Source organism: Phyllostomus discolor, chromosome 11, assembly GCF_004126475.2.
Source record: "Phyllostomus discolor isolate MPI-MPIP mPhyDis1 chromosome 11, mPhyDis1.pri.v3, whole genome shotgun sequence".
Classification (NCBI taxonomy): Eukaryota; Metazoa; Chordata; class Mammalia; order Chiroptera; family Phyllostomidae; genus Phyllostomus; species Phyllostomus discolor.
Window position 1 is genome coordinate 8,575,522 of NC_040913.2, and position 22,681 is coordinate 8,598,202.

The 22,681-nt window shown below is 43.6% G+C and overlaps 1 protein-coding gene across 1 annotated transcript in view; it reads right to left on the reverse strand.

Moving 5' to 3' along the window:
* GPC6 (glypican 6) overlaps positions 1-22,681 on the reverse strand; it is a 1,029,119-nt gene that overhangs the window by 75,718 nt on the left and 930,720 nt on the right. Inside the window, exon 6 of the mRNA XM_028526606.2 lies at positions 16,625-16,768. Within this exon, the coding sequence (XP_028382407.1) occupies positions 16,625-16,768 (144 nt within the window). The remainder of the gene's footprint in view (positions 1-16,624; positions 16,769-22,681) is intronic.

Genomic DNA, 22,681 nt, shown 5'->3' on the forward strand with positions numbered 1-22,681 from the left:
TTTATTTTCAAACAGGGGATCTTAGGAAGCTATAATAGATCTTTGAAAAGCATTGTTTGTTTTGTTATAACATTGGTGAGGTGTCATAGGAACTTAATTCTTATTATATAGGTCCATGATAAAACTGGTTTCAGTGTATGTTATTTTCCCAAAAGCCATCAACAATGTTAAGTGAAGACTCACTGACCAAGGGCAACAAAGAACAGATGAAATAGCAGCAAACCCACTGAAGTGTTGGTTCGCCTCTTGTTTGCCCTTTGATGGCGGCAGAAATATCACAGACACCAGGAGAAGTGTTACGTTCAGCCCCTGGGACAACAGCAAGCCTGTGCTTGGAAGTCTCGTCCAGGGAAACATCCAATAGCTCTTTCCAGTGGCCGCGGCCTTTACAAAGGAGGCAAGACACGTGAAAACCCTCTGTCTCTTCTACAGCACTCCGCGAATGGGGGCCCTTCTTCCTTGCTTAACCGGGAAAGCAGATCCTGCTTCAACCTAGAACTCAGCTACGTTTTGCAAGACAGGCAGGTGGGACAATTTGGTGGCCATGAATCTGGGATGGACGTAAGGAACCCGAGTCCTTGTGCTGGCTTCCAGCACTGGGGAGAATCTGAACAACTCTGCCCGTTTCTCCTTCTCCTGTGGAGGAAGCTGAGGTGGGGGAATGTAAAAATAGCTACCAGACCCTTCCCTACCGCTTGTCAGGCCCCCAGTCCAACCTACTCTCTCAGCACCGATCATCTTACAGTGCCATTGCTGTTCATGGCTCATCCCTGCACTCACCTTCCAGTGAGCTCCAAAAAAAAAAAAAAAAAAAAAAGAAAGAAAGGAGGAAAGAAAAAAGAAAGGCTATTTCAGATGCTGTTTGTCTTTGCCTCTGATTCAGCCACCTAATTTGGGTTTTTTCATGTCATCTGCCAGGATTTCTACCTTCCTGGCCTGCATGTGTTTGAAAAAGGCTTTCAGTGGCTGTTGGCCGTCCTCGGTGGGGACCCGGCCGCCTCTTGGAAGTGAGTCACCCGAGACACGGCGAGTCCCTCGCCTCTCTGTACTCCATCATTCCTCTAGGTTATTTTCATCCAACGTTTGGCGGCACGCTCCCCAAATACTTTCAGAGAACTCAGTTCTCTTATCAGCTTCCCCAGTGTTCACCCTGGGACTTCTCACTGTGGCCGTGCTCCGTGGCTGCGCCTTCTTGAGATGCTCAGGGTTGACTTTCTTTGACAACCATGAGGAAGCCAGCATTAGTTCATCCTTCGAGTCCTCAAGATGCAAAGAAAAGCTCGAGCAGGCAGCCTTTACTCTCCATAAATGCTGGGGCATGGAGCCAACGCAGCCGCTTTCCGTAAAGAGCAAGGGCTGAGGCAATGGGGTTTACCTGCAGGCTTTGTGTTAAGGCCAATCTGCCGATCCATTACTGAGATGTTTGAAATGAGATATTGTTCTTGTTTGTGATGAATAATAAGAGAGGCCATGCTTCACCTATTGTTATCATTATTATGATCAATAATATTAGTCATCATTAAGCTTCATGCAGACACTGGCTAAGCTAAGAGCCCGGTGCGCGTCAGCTGCTGCCGTCATCCCAGCACGGTCATGCATATTCCCTTCATTGGACAGATCAGAGAGCATGACAACAAGGTTAAGTTATTTGCTCAGGATCACACAGCCAGAGCTTTGTGCAAACACTGCTTGTGCGGCCCCGAAGCCCTGGCTGCAGCACCTATGCTGCAGAGCAGGTGGAAATAAAAGGAGCCGTGAACCTGGTGGGTGCTGTGCGCTCCTTCCATGGGCTGGGAGAGAGAGGGGGAGTGAGGTCAGTGATCGGCACCACTCAGCCACGTGGGGCTGGCTTCTGTCCCCTTCCCCTCGTCTTTGTTTGCGTCCTGTGGGTGCAGGTTTCTGAGGCCCGTGCTTGCCCTCTGTCTGAGGCAGTGAACGAATGAATGAAAGAAGTATTACGTGCTATGCAAGTCTATCCAGCAGGCATATATTACGTAGTCTCCATGTATTAGCATTAGCCCATCGGGTCCAGGTTTGGGCAGATTTCTGAGCGTTCTGTTTAGGAAAAGGTCAGCTTAAAGCACTCGGGTTCTGCAACGCACAGCAGGACGGTGTGCAGAAACCACGCAGCTTGTCTGAGCCCAGCCCCTGGGCGTCTGCAAACCTGGCAAATGCGTCTCCTTCCAAAAGGTCCTTTTTCTTTTTAAGGACAATGGTCTTAAAACATTATTTTAATTTTGTTTGTATTTTTATATGTTTTTAATTTGATTATTTTTATTATTGTTGCTAGTATTATTGCTATTATTATTCATGCAATGCTATAAAATACATGTTTTCATTGGGTTGAAAACACACTAATCACCTGAGCCTGAAGCAGGATACTCCACAGCACAGTTGGCTGAATGGTTCTGAGCAGTTACGTGAGGCCCTTGGCCCAGAAAAGCATTTCCCAATGATTCCCCCCTAGATGTTCCAGGGGGCTCCCCCCGCTGTGATTCCCACTCTCTTTGCCCTGTCTCTCTGGGTCTGTACACAGAAGATGGATCTTCCCAGGTGCCCACAAGGAGACAAGGTGAGAGGGTGTACCTGAGTGTGACTTTCTGAAAGTAGCTGTAGTTATGCGTGATGCCTTTTGGGGGGAGGGTCAGCAGGCTCAGGCTGGAGAGGAGCTGCCATTGCCGGGGTGGGGAAGCCCACCGTTGCTGGGATGGGGCTGTTGACTCTATAGACTGGAAGTTTAAGGATGGACCCAGAACACGACCAACATTTGAAGATGTGGTTAGGGCAAGCAACTATTCTAGGCCCAACAAAATAGTATTATTTTTGTATTATTAGTATATGCATGATTAATACATATTCTAGAATATGTATTAGAAATAGAGTTCTGAGAAAAAAATACAACAATAACCTGCAGTGCTCTGATCCAAAACGCTATGGTGCTTCTCCCAGTCAAAAGATTTTAACACATGGCTGGTGGAGGAAGTCGCTCTGTGGTTATCTGGGTGTATTTTTCTGTACCTTTTAAGTTGAGTACAGAAAACTAGATCCTCTGACTGACCCTCCAGCTAAAATTGACTAACACTGCTACATAAAACATAGGAAATACATTTTAAAGGAATTGATGAGTTGGCAAGAAAGTAAGAAATCCTTTAAGGTCAAAAACTAAGTAGGGAAAAAAAAGGAACCCAGAAAAGAAAATAAGAATACTGAGGTTAGTTTATCCATTTCCTGGACCCTAATGTCCTGAAGTTTTGGTTTTAATTGGTATGCAGGGTGGGGTAGGGGACGGAAGAATGCAGTGAAGCACTTCCCTAAGGCCACCAGCCTGTCCCACAGAGAGCTGGAATCCCAAGGGGGGGTGGAATCCTTAGTCTAAGAGTGAAATATACATACTCTGCACCACTGACCACAAAGACTTTCTAGGGCAAAAGTTCCAAGGAATATAAGCTTCCCCAAATCTCCACAGACAAGCAAATATAATATAAAAGGAAACAAAGCACCATGTGCAAGACCCAGCAGAGATGCCAGATGAGACCCGCAAATATTTCCGGTATTACCACTTTCAGACACAACATCTAAAATACATATGTTTAAAGATAGAAAAGTTAGGATTTAGCAATGGGAATAAGGAGTAAGATACTATTAAACACAGAGTAAAGCATATCTGAGAAAAGACCGAATAAATATTAGAAATGAAAAATATAATTGTTGAAATTCAAAACTCAGTTGATGGATTTAATGGCAAAGTAAATACTACTAAAGAGATAGTTCATAAGCTGAGAAGTGGAGCTAAATAAATTATTCCAAATGTAGCAAGGAACAAAGGAAGGTTAATAGCCATGGAAGACAGAGTGAGAAAGTCTAACAAGTCCAATCAATTATGTAATAAGAGTACAGAAAGAGTGAGCAATACGTTGAAGCAGTACTTGAAGGGTTAATGACTTGGAATTTTCCAGAATCGTGAGAGACTAATCATGAGATTCACCAAGCCCAACAAGTCCTAAGCAAAATAAATAAAAACAAAAATCAATAGGTAGATACCTTTAGTAACATTACAGAACAGCAAAGAAGACCTTGAAAGGAGCTGGAAAGCAAATCCTGATTACTTCCAGTGGGAAGACTGGGAGCAGGCTTCTCGACAGCAGCAGTGGAAACCAGGAACAGTGAAATATGAGCAGCCGTGCACTCAGAGAAAATACCCATCAACCTAGAATTACATACTGAGAACAAATGTCTTCCAGGAATGACAGATAACAAAGATATTTTCAAATAAAACTCCCAGTAATGTAAATTTTGTAATATGTATTCTAGAATAAGAAAGGTGAATTCTGATAGATGATTTGATGCAAGAAGAAATGAAAACCTAAAAATATGTAAAATGTTATTAATTTATGTAAAAAGTTTTAGAATGAAATAAAAATATAGTAACTTAAAACCTGGTAAGATGAAAAATAACAAGATGGAATTAAATTTTCCAATAATAATAGCATAAATGTGGAAGAGGAATGATCAGAATTGAGACATCCTAAGGTCTTTTTGTTACGGGTAAAGATATAGATTGATTAAATACAGGCTTTGTTAACATAGGATGCATGATAAAATTTTAAGAGCAATCACTAAATTAATAAAAATATTTAGAATCTAAACATTGAAAGATGAAAGTGGAATGAGAAAAAATCCTCAATTCATTAGAAAGAAGAAAAAGAAGACTGAAAAGATGAGGCAAATATAAACCACAAAATGAGATGAAAGAAATAAACACAACTATATTAGTATTCCTAGTACATTTAAACACACCAAATGCTCCAGTTTAATATGAAGATTGTTAGTCCAGATTTATATATAAATCCAGCTATGTGACATTCATAAGAGGCACATCTAAAACACAAAGGTTCAAAAAGTTTGAAAATGAAGACATAAAAAAAGATATGTCTCTCAAAGATTAACCAAAAAGAATCTGTTAATGTCACAAAGAAACAGACTTGAAGGCTAATAACTACTACTAGAGAAGAGGGATCACTGTATAACGATGAAGGGGTCAATTTTCAAGGAAGGTAAAATTGTGCTTATCAAGACAGACTCAAACCATATAAACTAAAAATAGAGCTATAAGAGGAAACAGATGAATCCTCCTGCAGAGTGAAATACTTCTTTCAGTAATTGATTGAATAGCCACTAGAAAAAAATCAGTGGAGAAATACATATGATTGGAAGACTTCGGAAAAGCTCATCTGACCCCACCTTCCAGGAAGCGGAGGGTGGGGGCCAGACCCTGAGGGAGGGCGAAGCTGAGGGCAGGGTGTGACGTAAGGGAGGGGAAAGAACTGGAAATAGGTGGTCCCACTTTGTTAACGACTGGGTGTCTCTGAATTTTAAAAAGCAGCAATCTCACTTCTGGGAATTTATCTGAAGGAACCCCAAACACTAATTCAAAGCAACATTAGCACCCCTATGTTCACTGCAGCGTTATTTATAATCGCCAAGATACGGAAGCAGCCCCAGTGTCCACCAGTAGACGAGTGGATAAAACCACTATGGGACATTTACACAATGGCATACTACTCAGCCGTAAAAAAAAGAAGACAATTTTACCCTTTGCGACAGCGTGGATCGACCTGAAGAACGTTACGCTAAGTGAAATAAGCCAATCAGAGAAAGACAAATACCATATGATTTCGCTCTTATGTGGAGTATAATGAACGAACTGAACTAACAAGGAAAACAGACAGACCCACAGATGGAGAGCAGGCCGACAGCTAAGGGGGTGTGGGCAGGTAGTGGGTAGAGAGATGAGCAGAAAGGAAAAAGGACCCATGGACACAGATGACAATGACCACGCTGTTGCAGGGGAGAGGAGCATAAGGAGACTAAAAGGTAATGGAAAAAATACAATTAAAAAATTAAAAAAATTAAAAATTAAAAAGTAGCAATGAATCACAGACATGTATATGAAAGTATCACGCTTCCGCTGCCATTGATAAATCCCTAACAATGTCTGGTTGTTCACTTATTATTATTGGTCACAACAAGTGTATCTTAATGACAAACGACACCGTCACACACATCACACGCAGGCCACTTCCTGGCCACACACGGATCAAAGACATCCAAAGTCAGCTCCTGCAAAAAATATTCCTGGAGATTCATTTGACCTCTCACCCTTCAAAGTCACAGAACAGAAAAATTAAAAAAAAAAATGAAACTACTGTAGTGACACTTTTAGTTTATTTATTTGAGAACGAAGTTCCTTTCCCTTGTGCCCTCGCCACAAAAACCATAAAGAAATATTTCTGGTCCCTGGAAGACTCTTGAATAAAGAAGATTTGATTTTCCCGAGTAACGGGAAACACGCTCGTGAGGACAGGCCTCGCACCAAACGCAGCCTCTGGGTTTTTGGTGGTCAGTCAGGGCGGTTTGCTGGCCGCGTGGTTTCTTCCCAACCTGGCCCGGCTGCTCTGTGTTCACCCTTGGCGTCCAGGGCTCCAGTTGCTGCCAAGAGCAGGCAGCGGAAATGCTCAGCTTTTTCAAGTGCAGAGCTGAGTGTTCTTGACGGAAATGAATGAAGGCCGCTTTGGGGAGCTTTGTGAGGACAAAATCCCTTAGAATAAAACTTATGAAGTCATTGTTTTCCTGCACCATGGCACAATACATCACTTATGAACTTATATCGTCATTTTTCTTCCAGCTGAATCAGAGTTCGACGGTTTTTCGAAGTCCACGCGGACGCCAAACAGCACACGCTGTCCCGGGACTCTCTCCCCCATCAGCAAGGTCATTGTTGCTGTCAGCCTGTGAGATTTCCCCGAGTAACCTGCGAAAAGTGCTCTCCTTCATGAGCCGTCAGAAATAAACTGATAATGTAAAAGGAGGCAAAGGGGGCTCCAGCATCTGAATTGCTGGTGAGTTTTAAAGGATGGTGTATGAAAGAGAGAAGGAGAACAGTCTGACTTGCTTGGACTAGGCGGACCCAGAAAAGAGAAGAGCAGAAAAACTGCTTCGCCTGAGCAAACATGACATCAGGCCACCCAAGAGCAGCACTCTCGACATGCAGTATCGAAGCCTCATTTAAAATATGTGTTGCCTGCATCTGAAAGACATTGAAATGTCGGTAATAAAAAAGTCTTTGCTCATTCTGCTTTTATATTGCCATTTCTCTTCTACTCATTGGCAAGAACTTCTATAGCCTCCTCTGAGATACGGTCTTAAGATTTGGGGGTGGGACTCCTTTGCTCTGGTTGACTTCTGATAGATTGCAAAGTTTAAGTAGGTGAAATCGATGCTAAAATCAACTTGGAAAGTGATGCTGGTTTTCTAGGGCAATGTAGACACTCCCTTTGTAACAAGGACTTAGATTTCTCCTAGAGTTCTAAAAAAATCTAAGTGCAATCCTTACCAGAAATTGGTTTCATTTATATTATAGCTGGTTTTGTCTGTCATCCCCAAAGCTCTGTGAGCTCTTTGACTCACCGATATTTGACTCTTATTAGTGCACAACGAATGTTTGCCGAGTGAATAATAGATTTTTTCCTTCTTATTCAAGTACGTTGGAGAGAGGAATGAAACAGATTTTTGTTTATTTAAAAATCCTGCCTTGGTCCTACGTGTTTGTGGTTGACAGTATTATTCCTCACTAATATGTCCATTTCCACTCTGTGGGAGACACAGGGGGGCACACGTCCCAGTCTTCTCCATAGTGGCCTCAGTCATGTGACCTGCTCTGGCCAATGAGATGCCAACAGTGTGCTGTGCCCCCTACAGGTGAGGACTTCAATAGCCACTTTGCCGCATCCTCTATGTCCCCTCCCACTATGACAGGAGAAGCCCCAGATCATAGCTGCTCTGTCACCCAAGGTATCAGACCGAGGGTGACGATCGTGGGCAGCCCATCCACAGCCAAGCCAAAACAGGCACGTGGTACAAGCAAGAGATAAACTTGTGTGGCTGTAAGCCATTTGGATTTTTTTTTTAAGGCACTGCAACGCCTAGCTTGGTGTGTCCAGATCAATAGAGTATTAGAAAAGCTTCCAAAGATATTACACAAAACCAACTCCCAAAAATTATTTGCTAGCCAGGAATGCGGTGGTATTGTAGCCGCTGTTTCATTCATTTATTGTCAACTGGACTTTTTATTTTTAAATAGCTTGGCCAGTCTCTTAGTAAGAAAATACCCATGAAGTCAGAGCCCTTGATGATAATGACCAGAAATGAGCTGAAGCGATTATTAAGTAAAAATTATTGTGTGTTGCAGCTATTTTTCTACCTTTAACATTTATGAAGGGAAGTCAATTTTCACTCAAACAGGTTTCTTCTCATCTGGTTTTCGCCACAGTGTTTATGCCTGAGGTTTACTGCTAGCAGTAAAGAGTGGCCAAGTGTGTTATGGGAATAGCCAAATTCCCAGAGCTTTAAAATGTATTCCACGGGCCCCAGAGCCAGTTAAAAGCTGATTGATTATACAGCAAATCCATCAAAACCAGTATTTATAAAATATCTCATGCCTTCAGCTCTATCTCTCAAAAGCATGAACACCACATTTGGGACTTGCAGTGTGAATGTCTCAGACAGCTATGAGAAAAAAATTACTGCAGATTTCCCATGACAAGGAGAATATTCTTTAAGCTGTTCAATAGTTTCATAAAAGGTCTGTGTCAAGCGATACCTCTCCTGAACACATATTTTAAAAGGCATGGTTTGAGCAGTGCGGTACGGCTTGGCTATTCAGGCTTGCAGAACCAACTTACGAAAGCACCTGCTACAGAGCTGGAGGAAGGACGAACGTGTGCATGAGTGTGCAGATGGACTTTTTTTTTTCTCATCTGACCCGCTCAGAATTGCCAACAAAGTTTCTGTATAATTTGTCCAAATTATGGGCAAAAAGCTCTGGCGTAAGATGGGAAAATGAGCTGTTGGATGGCGAAGGACTTCAGTTTGCACACTTGGTCAATGACGATCCTTGGTTAATATACCTTGCACCTGTTCTCTGTCGGGGTAGTCTGCCTCAGATTTCAAAACCAAATTCCTCTTTCCTGCATGCGAACGTTCCATGAGGCTCTGCCCCAGATACGAGTCCTCTGAGGAGACCCGGTGTGTCTAATTGCTTTGATAAGCGATATTTTGCGCAAAGGGTGATTCTTGTCTTTTTGATAATGCCGGCACTAACACCATGCTATCCCATACATTGTACATGGTATGTAGTTTTCTTCAGTGCTATGCGACAGCAAAGGACATAAATTCATTTGTCGATCGATTGTTACCTATAATGTGTCAATTTGGGTTTAGTGGAAGTCTAGGAATTCTGAAAGAAATTTTCAAGTCTGAAGGGGACAATAAGCATATCAACATGCCGTAAAATAGATGTAAAATCTATATAGCCATATTTGGGGTCTTAAAGTGTAACATTTCATTTTTATGACAGTCAGAGGTCAGCAAGCTCTTGCTGCAATGTTTCTGAGAACAAAGGAAAGTTTGCCACAGAGCTGCAAATGGTTTTGTTGGTAAAATTACCTCCCCCCAAATGATTTCAGACCCCTTATACATAACAGAAGGTATGTGAAAGCTTCCCCCTTTTAAAATGTGTGGCATGACTTTATTTTTATTGTCAGAATCCACATGACTCTCTGGATGTGTCTTAAAGCAGTGGTGCGGAATGAGCTTCGGGAGCATCTCCCGGGGATTTCACAGCCAGCGGGACTATCTCTCTTCTGTCTCCCTGCGGTATACAAGCTGATGCAATGAAACGCAGCCTTGCCTGAGCTCAAGGAGAGGTCTGTGCTCCTCCTACTTTCTCTAATCTCCCATGTGCCTGAAATAATAGCTTCCCAAGGATGCAACAATAGTCTGCTGTCCAGTGGGTATGAGCTGAAAATTCCATCTAAGGAGCAGGCATTCCACCCTGGTTCCCAACAGTGCGTACCACTGAATGAGATGTGTGCATCCTTCAGGCCCATGGAATAAGCAGAATGTCCTGGAGATAAGCCATCATTTTATATGTGTGGCTCGTGATTGCTGCCACTCAGGCCCCATCAACCACAAGCCTCCTAAATGGAAAGAGACTTGGGTCGGGCAACTCTCTCTGCTCCCACATGCTGCTAATGTCGCCCGCAGAAGGGCAGAAACCAGAAACCGAGACCGAATGAGATGGGTGGATTGATTTTAATGTTTTGTGTTTTCTCCCTGCTTGGAGAGCTCACTGGATCCTGCTGCTGTTATAACCCAGGGTTCACTGAAAATGAAACTGGGGTGGCGCAGTGGGGTTTTGCAGCAAACAGATAAAGCAGGTTCGGGCAAGACTGGGCAGTTCGCAGTCTGAAGTGGATTGAGCGGTAGCCGCTTGTTTGCCGGGGCGCATGGAGCTTAATTTATTCCGCTGCAGCAGAGGCGGAAAGCCAGACTGGCCTTGACCCATTTATCTTTAGAAAACTAATTAAAGTGGAGATTCTGGTCTACTGTTGTGACTGAGCTTTTACTTTTTTCTGTGCGGGCCGAGCGCAGATGGATGTGCGTGCGTGTGTCTGTGTCAAGGTGGGAAATATCAGTCTCACCCAAAAACAGTGGCTCAGGCTCCAGATAATAAAGCAGCTTCTTAACACACAGCCTGGCATCCTTTTGAAATGCAAAAGCGGGGACCGAGCCGGATGCAGAACCCTTTGAGGTGACAGTGAAATGCCATGGCAATTTAAAACGAACAACCGTTTCCTGAATCCTCACAACCAAGACTTCCTAAATCACACCAAAATGGCCCCAAAGAGGCATGGGAGAACATTTTTATGACCGGCACTTTACCCTGAAACTTGTATTAATCATCAGGCAGGAAATGATGCCAGAATGGGGAGTTGCTTTGTTCATTTTTGTTTCAAAACAATAAAATAAAGTGCCTATCTTGCTATTTTGCAAGTACTTAAATCTCTATGCAATAATATTAATAACGTTTTCACCGCTGGCATAGTAATAAACTTAAGAAGTTGTATTTTTGGAAGAATCATATCCCATCCCAGACACCTGTTTTGGGGGAGGGGCACGGAGGCTACAGATTATTACAGGAGGCAAGTCCGGAAGTCCAGCAGGTGGGGTGGGGTGGGGGGCGAGATCATGATTTACATTCATTCTCGTGTGGTCAAGGAAGTCCGTCCCCTTGGGGGAAAGCCACAAGGCTCACAGCCATCAGACAAGGAGAGCGCACTGGCCCAGCTGCTGGAAAATCTGGGCTTACCAAGCGAACGCGCTGGGAATGGCAGGCGCATGCTCTCCAAACAGGCGCCTCTCTCATTACACCAACTGGGTCAAACTCCTGGACCCCTGGCTGGTCCCACCCATGCTATTGTCTCCTCCCATTTCCCATTTAGCACCCCTAGACCTTAAGTTTCCTGTTTCCCCTGTTCCTTTCTCAAGGTCTTTCCTTCTAGAGTATTCCTGCTCTGGATTCATCTCTTCACTTGTTCACCTCCTCCAAACTGCCCTGGGCCCAGACGCCTGATGGGATGAACCGGGACACCACTCGGCGGTCAATTTCCTTTTCAGTGAGTTTTAAAGGAGCGATTTGAGACCTGCGTTGCCAGGGCCTGCACGTAGGGCCGGGCTGACCTGCGACACCTGACGTCACAAGGGTGCTGCGCAGAGAAGCACGTGCCGTCAGGTGCGAGCCGCTTGCTCTCTTGCGTCGGTGATGCGACAAAGGGTGCACGTCTTTATCACAGGGTATTACCATCGGGGAAGGCATTGTGAAAAATCAGGTTAGGCAACTCCGCTCTTTAATTATTATAGTTAATATGCACAGTCAGGTGAGAGGGCCTCGGCATTCTTATCTTTAGCTCCAATCCCAAAGGCTTTGAGGTAAAAAATAGCCAGTGCTCCCTTCCTCAATACTATCAGTAAATTCAGGTAGGGATAGAAAAGAATAAACAGCTTACAGCAAAAACTATTTCTTAACCCTCTAAACTCTCTATGTCCCAGTTAATGGGAAAATTAGCTCCTCATGCACGAGAGCTGAGGTCAGTTTGTTTTTATTATTAATGAGGCTGTTACCTCGCCCAGCACAAAGAGAAGAAGCCATATACAGGCGGAGGCAAAAAGTAGGTTTATAGTTGTTCATATGAAAATAACACAGTAATTAATAAATGGTAATACAAGAATAAACTCTGGGTGTCCTGTACTCACAACTATAAGCCTACGTTTGCTCACTCTATATCCTATCAGGGAAGAGCTAAGTTTTCAGGCAGACTACACAAAGTCTGAACATTCAGGTAGAATTTAAATCACCACCAAGCGCTAGTCTCGCACAAAGCTGAGATTGAAAACCTCGCGTGGGGAAAGAATACCGAACGGTTTGTTAACCATAAATCCCAGGAGAGGCGGTTCCTAAAGCCATTGGTCATGCGCAGAGCAGAGCTCAGCGGGCTCCCTGGGCACTTTGCAAAGAGGAGGTGGGGGTGGCGATGCTCATGAACTCCCTGGGATGACCGTTACAGAGACAAATGGGGATGAGAGAAGGAAAAAGAAGACCAGAGCTTACACTATGTTGCATTGTCCTCCACACAATCCTCTGGGAAGCAAGAGGAAAACAAATTCAAAGGAAAAAGAGAGAGAGATTATTCTACACATCACAGCACAGCACAGGCACAACGTTTAGCTCGGCAGGCTGGCGTCCCACCCCCACCGCCCCCCAAGCTCCCTCCAATCGAACAGCAGAATATTTGAGACCATCTGCACATACAGTACAATATTGATACTTACTGGAGATTCATGGGTCTAATGCATCACCAACTTGATGAATTAATTCCAAGTCTGCTTATTTTATTTTTGTTTTTTAGTCTACTTTGATAAAATATATTCCTCTAAGATACACAGTTTAAAGTGCATTTTTGCTCTAACGGATCAGCTGGAACAAGGAAGGCACCCCCTGCCCCTACGGGTCCAGGGACCACCTAGCATGCGGTGCACTAGTGTCCTGAGCTGTACAACTAAGTGCCTCTTACAGAGGATAACCCGAAATACTTCTGTGCGCTTGGATCTTAAAAATCGGGATGTTTTGTGTTGATTTATTTTACACTCTGGGCTTCCCGTAAAGACCTTCAAAAAGTCATCATTTTACATCAAGTTCTTTAAGAGAATTCACCAGGTATAAAGCCATGACAAAAGGAAGAGAAGTGATCTCTTCCTTCAGGCAAATAAATAATCCCCTCTGGTCTATTTAACTAAACATCATCGCACCCTTCAGGGACAGAAGCACCGCCAGGCGGAGTGTTTGTAACAGGAGGCACGTGACAGTGGGACAGGGCTGTTCACCAAATTAGCTGATGATATGAATGTCCCCAAGAAACTGTGGCCGCCGGCAGGAAGGACTACGATATCCTCCGATAAGTCAGCTTTCCATCACGGTCAATTTAACAAGTGTATTCATTCATTACTGGACAATAACACTTGGGGAGTTATGTCTGCAAGCTACTGATGATCTAAACTACTTTTCATGTCCATATAACTGCAGAGTAATGGAACTCTCACCTCCACTAAACAGAAACGAGTGGAAATGTTCCTTAAAGACATAAAGGGGTTTATAAGTTTCCTTATCAATATAATAGAGGTTACATATAATAGAGGAAGAGATGTATTTTTAAAAGCCAGTTTGTTTGGTTTCCAGTGATTTTACATAACCTTCAGCAGCAGTCTACTCTGCTTGGGGTTAGGAGCTGTATTCCTAAAACCCCGTAATTATCAGTTCACTTAAAAATAGTTTTATAATAATGGCATAAGAACGGTTACCAACCGATATGAAATGAATACCCCAGGTACTAATTTTAAATGGTAGTGAAGAAGAAATCCTCTGAGACCTTTGCAGCTACCTGCACTTTGGTGGAAGGGGCGGAGCGACTGAAATGTTCTTTCGCTGCCATCCTCTGAAACGCGTTCTCTGCTGAAGCGCTCCGAGAAACCAGAAGTCTTTCCCAGTTATTCTCCTTTGGGGGCACGTGCTTCTCATAAACATTTAAACATCGTGGTTTCGGGGGAAAACTCGAACAGGAGTGGGGAGCACGAGACTCGTGCATGAATGAGGCTGCGCTGCCCAGCGCGCCCATCGGGAGAGCTCGCCGATGCCCATGCCTGGAAGAGTTCTGTGTCAGACTCTTGCACGGCCCTGGCTGCCTCGGGTTCCTTCTTCACCTTCTCGCTATTCAGAGCCATGTGGGACCCGCAAAGGGAAGGAAGCCTTACGGGAGCCCAGGGCTGCTAACCGAAATTCTGATATTGGCTTCGGTCTCGCTTGTGTTTCTCAAGAATAACCTTGTTTAGCTCCTCTTGATCAGAAAGAGTCCCTTGCTCGCAGGGGCTGGGAAAGTAAATCCCAGTAGGTTTATGACTGGCTGTGCACTGCCAGTTGCTACTTCTTGCCATTTAGGAAGGAATCGGAATTTAATTCAATAGAGAATTAACGAAACGGCCATTCTTCCTTACAGGGCCCAAGTCATGCCTATAGAGAAGAAAGCACTACGAGCTGTCACGGGACGTTTCAGAATGACACTGGCTTATTGACTTCAGTTCCTATGCACTGAGTCCGGTCCCTGCGCACTGGGTCTGGTCCGTGCTCATGAGTCACCACGACTAACTCTTTTCAGAAAAATGTTGACTAAAATATATTTTGGGGGGGCACATTAAATAGAAGTACCTACATGAGTTTGCTAATTGCCAGCACTCTTTAAGGCCTTTATATTTGGGGTATTTTGAAGATCACCGATAAAGTTCCTTTATATAAGGTTCAAACTTAAATTTTCCTATCTGTCAGACTTCAAACATCATGTGAAATTCTCAAAATGTTGACGCTCTATTTAGGTTGTGCTAAATTGCATAAATACTGTTGTCCTGAGACAAGTATTTTGCTTGCTCTACTTCAGTTTGAGTGTATGTGTCTGGGTGCGTTAATTTCTCCTGGGCAGAAAACTGTGCTTTCATTTCAAAGGGAAAGAAATTAATTGGTAGTCATAGAGATTGTTAAATTGTTCAAATTCAGTGCAATTTTAATTAAGGGTGTAATGTACCCAAATTGTTTTTAAATTTTAATTTATTATAGTAAGGACACTTAACATGGGATTTACCCTCCCAACAGATTTTTGGGTGTACAGTACAGTACTGTCACCGACAGGCTCAACTTATGGTCTTCATTGTGTCCCAGTTCCCCTATGAGGGTTTATGAAAAATCCAAAATGCTTGAATTGTTCTGATAACTAAGCTAGAGCCAACTGAAATGGAAATGAAAAGGTAGAAAGATCAAACTCATACTCACCCTTTTTGCTTCTGGTTACAAGGCTCTAGACATACAAAGGAATTTGTAAATTAAAACCCCAAACAATGTAGTCTGATGAAACCATCATGTCTTTAAAACAACTGGCTTGTTTGGAGAAACCTAATTGGTTGTTTAGTAGAAGAAAGAGGTGACTAATTTTAAATTTTTCCTGAAACTGTGAATAGAGAAAAGCTATAATCAGGGTAAAGTAGGAGGTTGAAACAATTACCCAGAGAGTTCCTCTTTCAAAATCTACATGGAAGAGGGGGGTTTATTCGCTAACACACTGTAATAAACTTCTAACATAATTCAGTAGTTAGCAATTCCACTTACCCCTTCCTATCGGCACTTTGTGGATAGGCCTTCGTATCGTGAGTACATTTGATTTTTATGGAGTGAATTGCTGCTATATACGTACTTTGAGGCCATACTCAACCACTTTAACCTTGTGAGTTCTACACTGCGGAAGAATACTAACTAAAATGATGAAGTAATTTATTTCAGTGACTAATGAAAGTATTTTTGTACCTGGGAACCGAAACCTGAGTTTACACGACATAATCAGATGTGGTTCAAGTATTTTATGACCTTAAGGTTCTCATCTGCTAATTTTACATCAAGATAATTGGCAAAGCAACATTAACAGCACTTGATATCTCAGGCACATAAACTGCTTATAGTACTATAAATATTGTAAATTGTACTGAAAATAATCAAGTGGTATTTCTCTGAAATTGAGATTTTCGTTTTTTAGAGTAAAATTTGATTTTTAAAACACATGAAAAATTGTGTTTACTTTGTTTACAGCTGTATTCTCCAAGGGAATTGCTTTGATGCTACATATCATCTGATGCCCTGACACACACTTAAATGGACCAGAGTTACCATTTCTAAGGAGTCCAACTTTAAAGGACACACGCACTTGCACAAAACAAAAATGGCAGGGGTCACTCGGCAAGGTCTTTCAAACAGGAAACTTTACATATAAGAATTCATAATAAAGTTACTATCATAATTGAATAACTAACTAAAGCAGATAAATAAGAAAGGTGCTATTGTATAATTATATCACTGGAAGATTTAGTAACTTCGTCTTCGAATTCATATTTCAGAGGAAATGTGAAGTTGAAAATTTGGCCTTTGCATGAGTGGATTAATGGTGATTAAGACTTCTTAAATAATCTAATTCTTGACCTAAAAGGAAACTCTCATTACTTTTCAACATTCTAATTAAGGCCAGGAGCAGATATAAAAATGAGATGACTTTTACAACCAGCTTCTCCCCCTCATGCCTTGAAGAATGACCTCAGTCATAGGAAGCAGCCATGCGGCCACCAGTCCCAGAGAACTCACCAGCCGGTCCAAGCTCGTGCCCGCTGCGGTTGTCGGTCTTTCCTCGGGGTTGTATGGCCTGAAGCGTGTGTTAAAATTTTCCGGAGCGGAGCGGGCGGATCTGAGGGCTGGGGCAGGTTTGGGTTGGCCACATCCCTGAAAGACCTGGAAGACACAGTGAGAAGTCAAAACACATGCACAGTGAGTTTCTGCCTCAGGTCGAGATGCCGAGGCATGCGATGTAACGCTTTTCACGCTTCTCTTGAAAACTTGACTGCAGTGAACTCTGATGTTGACACATGAACAAACCCAACCACGAATCGGACAGAAAGAATTACCTGGACACATATGGAGTGACTGACGATACGCCCACACTCTTATTTTCAACAAACGCAATCAGTCCTCATTATTCACGGATTTCGTCTTTGTGAATTTGCTCCCTCACTAAAATTCATGTGTAAGCCCCAAATAGATTTCCATGCATTATTGCAGACACGAGCAGACTGACAGAATTTACAGTTGCCCTGCATGCATGTCCTCAGCGGAGCCTGAACACGGTGATGCTCTGCCTTTGACTTGGTTACCATCTGCTGTTGCTTCTCCATCACAGAGCTTGTGTTAAAGTAAACCTTATTTTACTTGATACTGGCCTCATAGCACGCCAGCAGTGATTCAAATATGGCAATTCAGATATGCTAAAGAGAAGCCATAAAGTGCTTCCTGGAAGGGAAAAGGCAGGTACATGTAAGCAAGAGCACAGTATCCATCGGATTAGGTACCTCTCTGAGGTTTCAGGTGTCTACTCGGGGTGTTGGAACATACGCCCCATGGATGAGGGAGGACTATTGCATTGAAAATGCTTCTTTTGAAAGCAGTTGTAATAGTTACTTCATACAATGCTTGCAGGATTAAAGAAACTGTGTCCCTGGCCTTTTTATGTACTTGAATTTGGTATTCAATAAACATCCATTTGGGATTCTTGTTAGGGTGACAAATGTCTTTCATGTGTAGCCTGTAAGGCCAAATAACTTGGGTGACCCCCCTGCCCCGTGCATAATGAAACCCCCCCTGGAGGAATTCTTTGAAAACATTCCCTTGAGCAATGGTGTGGAGACGGGATGAGCAAGTGTGGGTGAAATCCACAGGATGACGGCTTCCTCGAATTTTGTGGCTGACAGCTGTTCATGTCACAATTAGGCTTGCTGGGGGAAATCAAACATTTAATTAGAATGATCTTAGGGATGACTCTGTCATCGTTTTCCAGTGATCTCACTCCCGGTGCTGTGGGGAGACGTGCGTGGCTGTTTTTAGAAGCTTCGTACTCTCTGCTGGCTATTGAGGGAGAATGCCTTTACCAGAATTGCAGGAAACATAGTAACATTTTCAGGAAATGTTGATGGTGTTTAATTTTATATTTCCCCCATCTCTACACAGGAGATGATTCTATTCCTATATATTTTTTTTCAGTACACTCTTTGGGACTATTTATGTCGGCTAATTCCTACATTACATGTGTATGTTTAGAATGCATCCCTTCTGGTTTTGTAATTCGATTCCGTGTTGTTTAACTTTGAAATAAGCATTTTATCATCAGGCACATTATGGGATCCCACCGAAGAGCACAGAGAGCTCTCTCCAGTGCCATTCCCAATGACAGATGCCGTCTCCTGACACAATTCATTTAGTTTCGCCACCGCACGTAATTTCGAGTTGTATTCAAAGTTCCCCTTCAACTCGGCATTTTGCAGAGCAGGAACACCTTGTCTGGGCATTCTGGGAGGCCAGGCTTAACCCACTACTGATTCCTCTGCTCTCACACCGTTTCTGAAGTCGATGGTGTAAACCAGTGCGATGAAGATGGAGGCCCTGTTCTCTCTCGTGCCTCCATCACTTCCTAGGGCCAAGGTCATGGCTGATGGAGGACATTTACATTTCCAAAACTCCCGTGTCCTGTGGCGTGTGCTATTGCAGATTGCTTCAAAGAGGAACAGCTGACTTTTAAAAAGTAGAAAGCCTCAGGCAAAACAACAGGAGGGCCTGGCCAGGATTTCTTGAAGCCAGGACCTGAAAGAGTTAACAGACCTTGTGAATTTGCCCTTCAGGGAGAAATCCGCCTGGCTGGTTTAAGTGAAATCAAAGGAACAAGAAATGCCCTGAAAGAATATTAGTGTTCTAGGGGATATTTCATCAAAATAGAAGACCTCACTGCTTGTTTGATTTTTTCTTTTTTTCGGGGGGGGGGGTTGATTTTAACAACAAAATACAGATTATGTCATGTAGCCTTGTAGCTTTTTGTCATTTATATCAGGTTTGCGTTTTGAAGAGGACTTCAGTGTAGAAACCGCTGCTGGGTCCAGGATCCAAACTGAAGAAAACGCTGACACATGATTGCGGAAACAACAATTAACTCCACAGTTGGGTGGGGACTCCCACAAAAATCGGTCACCCTGCGTCCAGTAGGAATTTTGAAGGTCCTTCAACAGAGATTCTATTACACCCTTAGGAAAAGGGGCTTGTCAGAAGAGAAGACTCTTTAGTGTGGAAATGCCAAGGTGAGGGATCAAACACTCTTTTTCAGAATTTTACAAAACCTAAAGGGGACAGCGGAGAAGGGGACTGGAGCGTCCGCTGGCCCTGTGTTTGCCTGGGCGTGATTCAAAGCTCCTGTGTGATTCCCGTGCACAGAATGCATCTTAAACAACACACATCTGTTTTATAACTTGGAGGACTTAGGAAGTGAAAATTAATAATCTCACTTTTAATGCACGCAGTCTGTTAGCTGGACAACATATGAAGGCACGGGGTTCACATGGTGGGAGACCAAAGGGCTTCTGGTGCAGAACCCAGGGCTGTCTCCGACACTTGGCTGAGCGTGTGGCAGCAGCGGTACAGTTCAAGTTCCCCGGCCCTGGAGACCCAGGGCTGCATTGCTGTAAAATACCAACGAGCCTCTTCCCTGGATGTCTGGGGACCTCCGCTTTTCTTCTTGGGGTAAGAGAAGAAACGGAAGGGAAACAGTGTGGCAGAAGGGGTCTTTGGTTAAATGAGTGTCTGCGGGTCAAGGTTCTCTGCAGAGCGTTCAGGCCTGGAGAGGCAGGTCTGCACCATCAGCCTAAAGACGGCACCTGAAGGCCTGAAGCTGGCTGCATTCGCCAAGGGCGAGGCGAGGCTGCAGATAGGCGGCAGACGGCTGAGGACGGCCTGGTGCCGCGCCTACATTCCGAGGACCTTCCCTGAGCCTCCGCAGACTGCTTTGCCCAACGGGAACCAGAACATTATTTACCACCCAGATAGTCTCTGACAATAAAATGCCACACACAAGGCGGGAAAACCGAAGTCAGTGTCTTGGAAAGTAGGTGCTTGATAATAAGGAGTTAATTATGCCATTCTACGATCCGTTCTTTCTAGAAGTTTTGGTTTCTGAATAACAAGATTTGAAGGAGATAGAAACGTATGTGGGTGGATGTTTCTTAAACATTTTCCAGAAAAATGTTATTTCCAGGGGCTAACAGCTATTACATAGAAAATAGAGCCATGCATCCAAGTTGGATGAGGTCTCCTGGCCGGGCTTCACGATGCTAACATGTGTACTGATTTGTCAAAAGGAAAGTCATTGTGGTGTCTTCCAAAACCATGTGGCCACGGTTTCCCCAGGAGGTGCCCCCAAGACGGCTGTTCTGGGAAGCACACCTTGGGGGGTCCCTTGGTGGGGGGTTCCTCCAGATGGCCAAGAGAAGAAGTGACTCCGATATAATTGCATCTACTTACAGGGTTTTTGGAGCCATTCCACCCACCACTGCCTTTAGTTCGAGAGAAGAAATACTATTTTAAGACAGTCAAGGTTGCTTCTTTACAACAGAAGTTTCTAGAGAACATGGCTTTAGGCTCAGCCACCTCATTGTGGAGCAATTTATTAGATCTACTTCTTGAAGAGATGGAATTAGTATTACCTCCTGCCCACCTCCTTCCAAGAGATGTTGAAAGGGATAATTAGATAATTTGGAAAAGCATTTGGAAGTTCGACGGTAGAGCGTTGCTACAGATGTACGAAGGAATTATCCTTCCCACCTAGCTGACTAGCAAAACCTGTAGATTTCTGGATGGTATCTGGTACTTGAATTTTCTCTCTTAAGAGGATTACTGAGATCGGGTCTCAGAAGTCCGTGGGCGTCCGGATTAAAGGAGCTGGCATTAGAGACAGAAAATGCTGAAAGAAGGAATGATTAGAAGCGACAAGGGAGAGAGGGAGGTGTGCGGATCTCAGGGTCCAATGCCGTGGCTTAGGTTTCTAAGATGAGTATTTTTTCCTTGAAGAATGTTGCAGCATCTTAACATATCCCCTTAAAATAAACTAATGCGGTGTGTACTTTTTCAGAGGCCTCCCTAACTTTATACCGATAACTCTGTCTTTTTTATCTTCTGCAGCTTGATTATATTTTCACAAAAGTCATTATCAGCAGCCTGAGGAGAGGTGGCTGCGAATCCATCCTGTCTCAGCTCTGGTGGTTTTAAAAATATCCCATCCCCTCAGGTTCTACTCAGTGGGTCTTTTTGTTAAAAAATTTTAACGGTGGGAAAGTTGTTGCTAATCCCATAAATTGTTTGGAAATTTGCAAACAGAACTCTAATCTTTTACATTCATGCAGGTGGCAGTTAGCTACCTGGATTTAATTGGAATTGATGTTTCGAGAATAAGAATCTTTTATTTACTTATTGGGCTCTGATGTGCAGTGCAGTGTTAATGAATGAACTATTTGTTAGATGACTGACCGCCCAGGGAATGCAAACCTATGTGGTTTGTTCCCAGGGGAGCAGGAGCCATCCTGTCTGCCCCGGCTCTGCATATATTTGCCCAAGCGCGGCCATTATTTTCACGAGAGACAGCTGCGGTGTGATAGGAAGGTCATGAACCACAGTTTAAAAGCTTGGAGTTCTAACTTGAGTCTTTTTCCTCACACCTGTGTGACCTTGGGGTAACATGTTCTCCCCAATTCTCAAGGCTGTTGTGAAGATAAACTAACAGGATGTTTAAAACATACACTGAGAAAATGAGTTACCAAGATGTAGTATCTGAAGTGATCTATAATTAGATAGGCCAATAACAGATAACAAATCTTGGATTTTGCACAGTTGCAGCATGAATAATTTAAGCTCCATGAAGAATAGGATCTTATGCATTTTGCTTTATCCCAGAACCTGTAAGAGGTCTCACCACACAATATGTGTTTGGGAAAAAAAAATTGGGAATGAAAGGCTATGAATAAATAAAAATTGTATAACGTCTCCCTTTGGCAAACATTGATTGAAGGCAATTAGGAGGTAGATTTCTGTAATGAGAAGGAAAGATAGGAGAGGAAAGCAAATTAACACCTCCCGAGTGCCTCCCAGAGCAGACAGCCGGCACGCTGTGTGTTTTAGACACTTTTGGCGGTGCATCGGTTACCGCTCCAACATCAGTTTAACTTTTCTTCCTCGGGCTTCGGGAAATACAATGAATCATGCAGCTCCATAAAAATAAAACATCACGTGGAATTTCCCTTACTCCATTTCTGTGCCAGCCTAACACAAAACCCAATCAATAGCTTTAAGCTGATAACTAGATTAAGCTGATTATTTGGTGACAGCTATTCGCTGGGCCTGATGAGGCGGTTAGAGGGCAGAAGAAGACTAGGCGAATGAGAGTCTGGCTTGGCTCTCTCCTCATTGGTGGCCGAGTCACGAGTCACAGGTTCTGGAGATACCTGGGCTCCATCTCAGGCAATGGCTGTTCTTCACAGCAGGGTGGACGGCAGCCTGGGCTGCGTGCGAAACCTCCCTTCCCGATTCCCCACGCTGTCAAAATGGTCAGCCGCAGCCCCCCACGTGGCAGTGGCTGTAGGTAGCACAGCCCTGTCCCTAACTGTCTAGGGTCAGCACAGAGCTGGTGGCCCCTCCCCAAAGAGGGAGTGAAATGTGAGGATGTAAGTGGGTGTGCAAAGGGCCAGCCACGCATCATGAGTAAATAGATGGGAAGTTGCATTTTCAAAAAACCATTCCAGGAAAAGTAGTAGCAAGGAGAGCTCCATCATCACCACGACG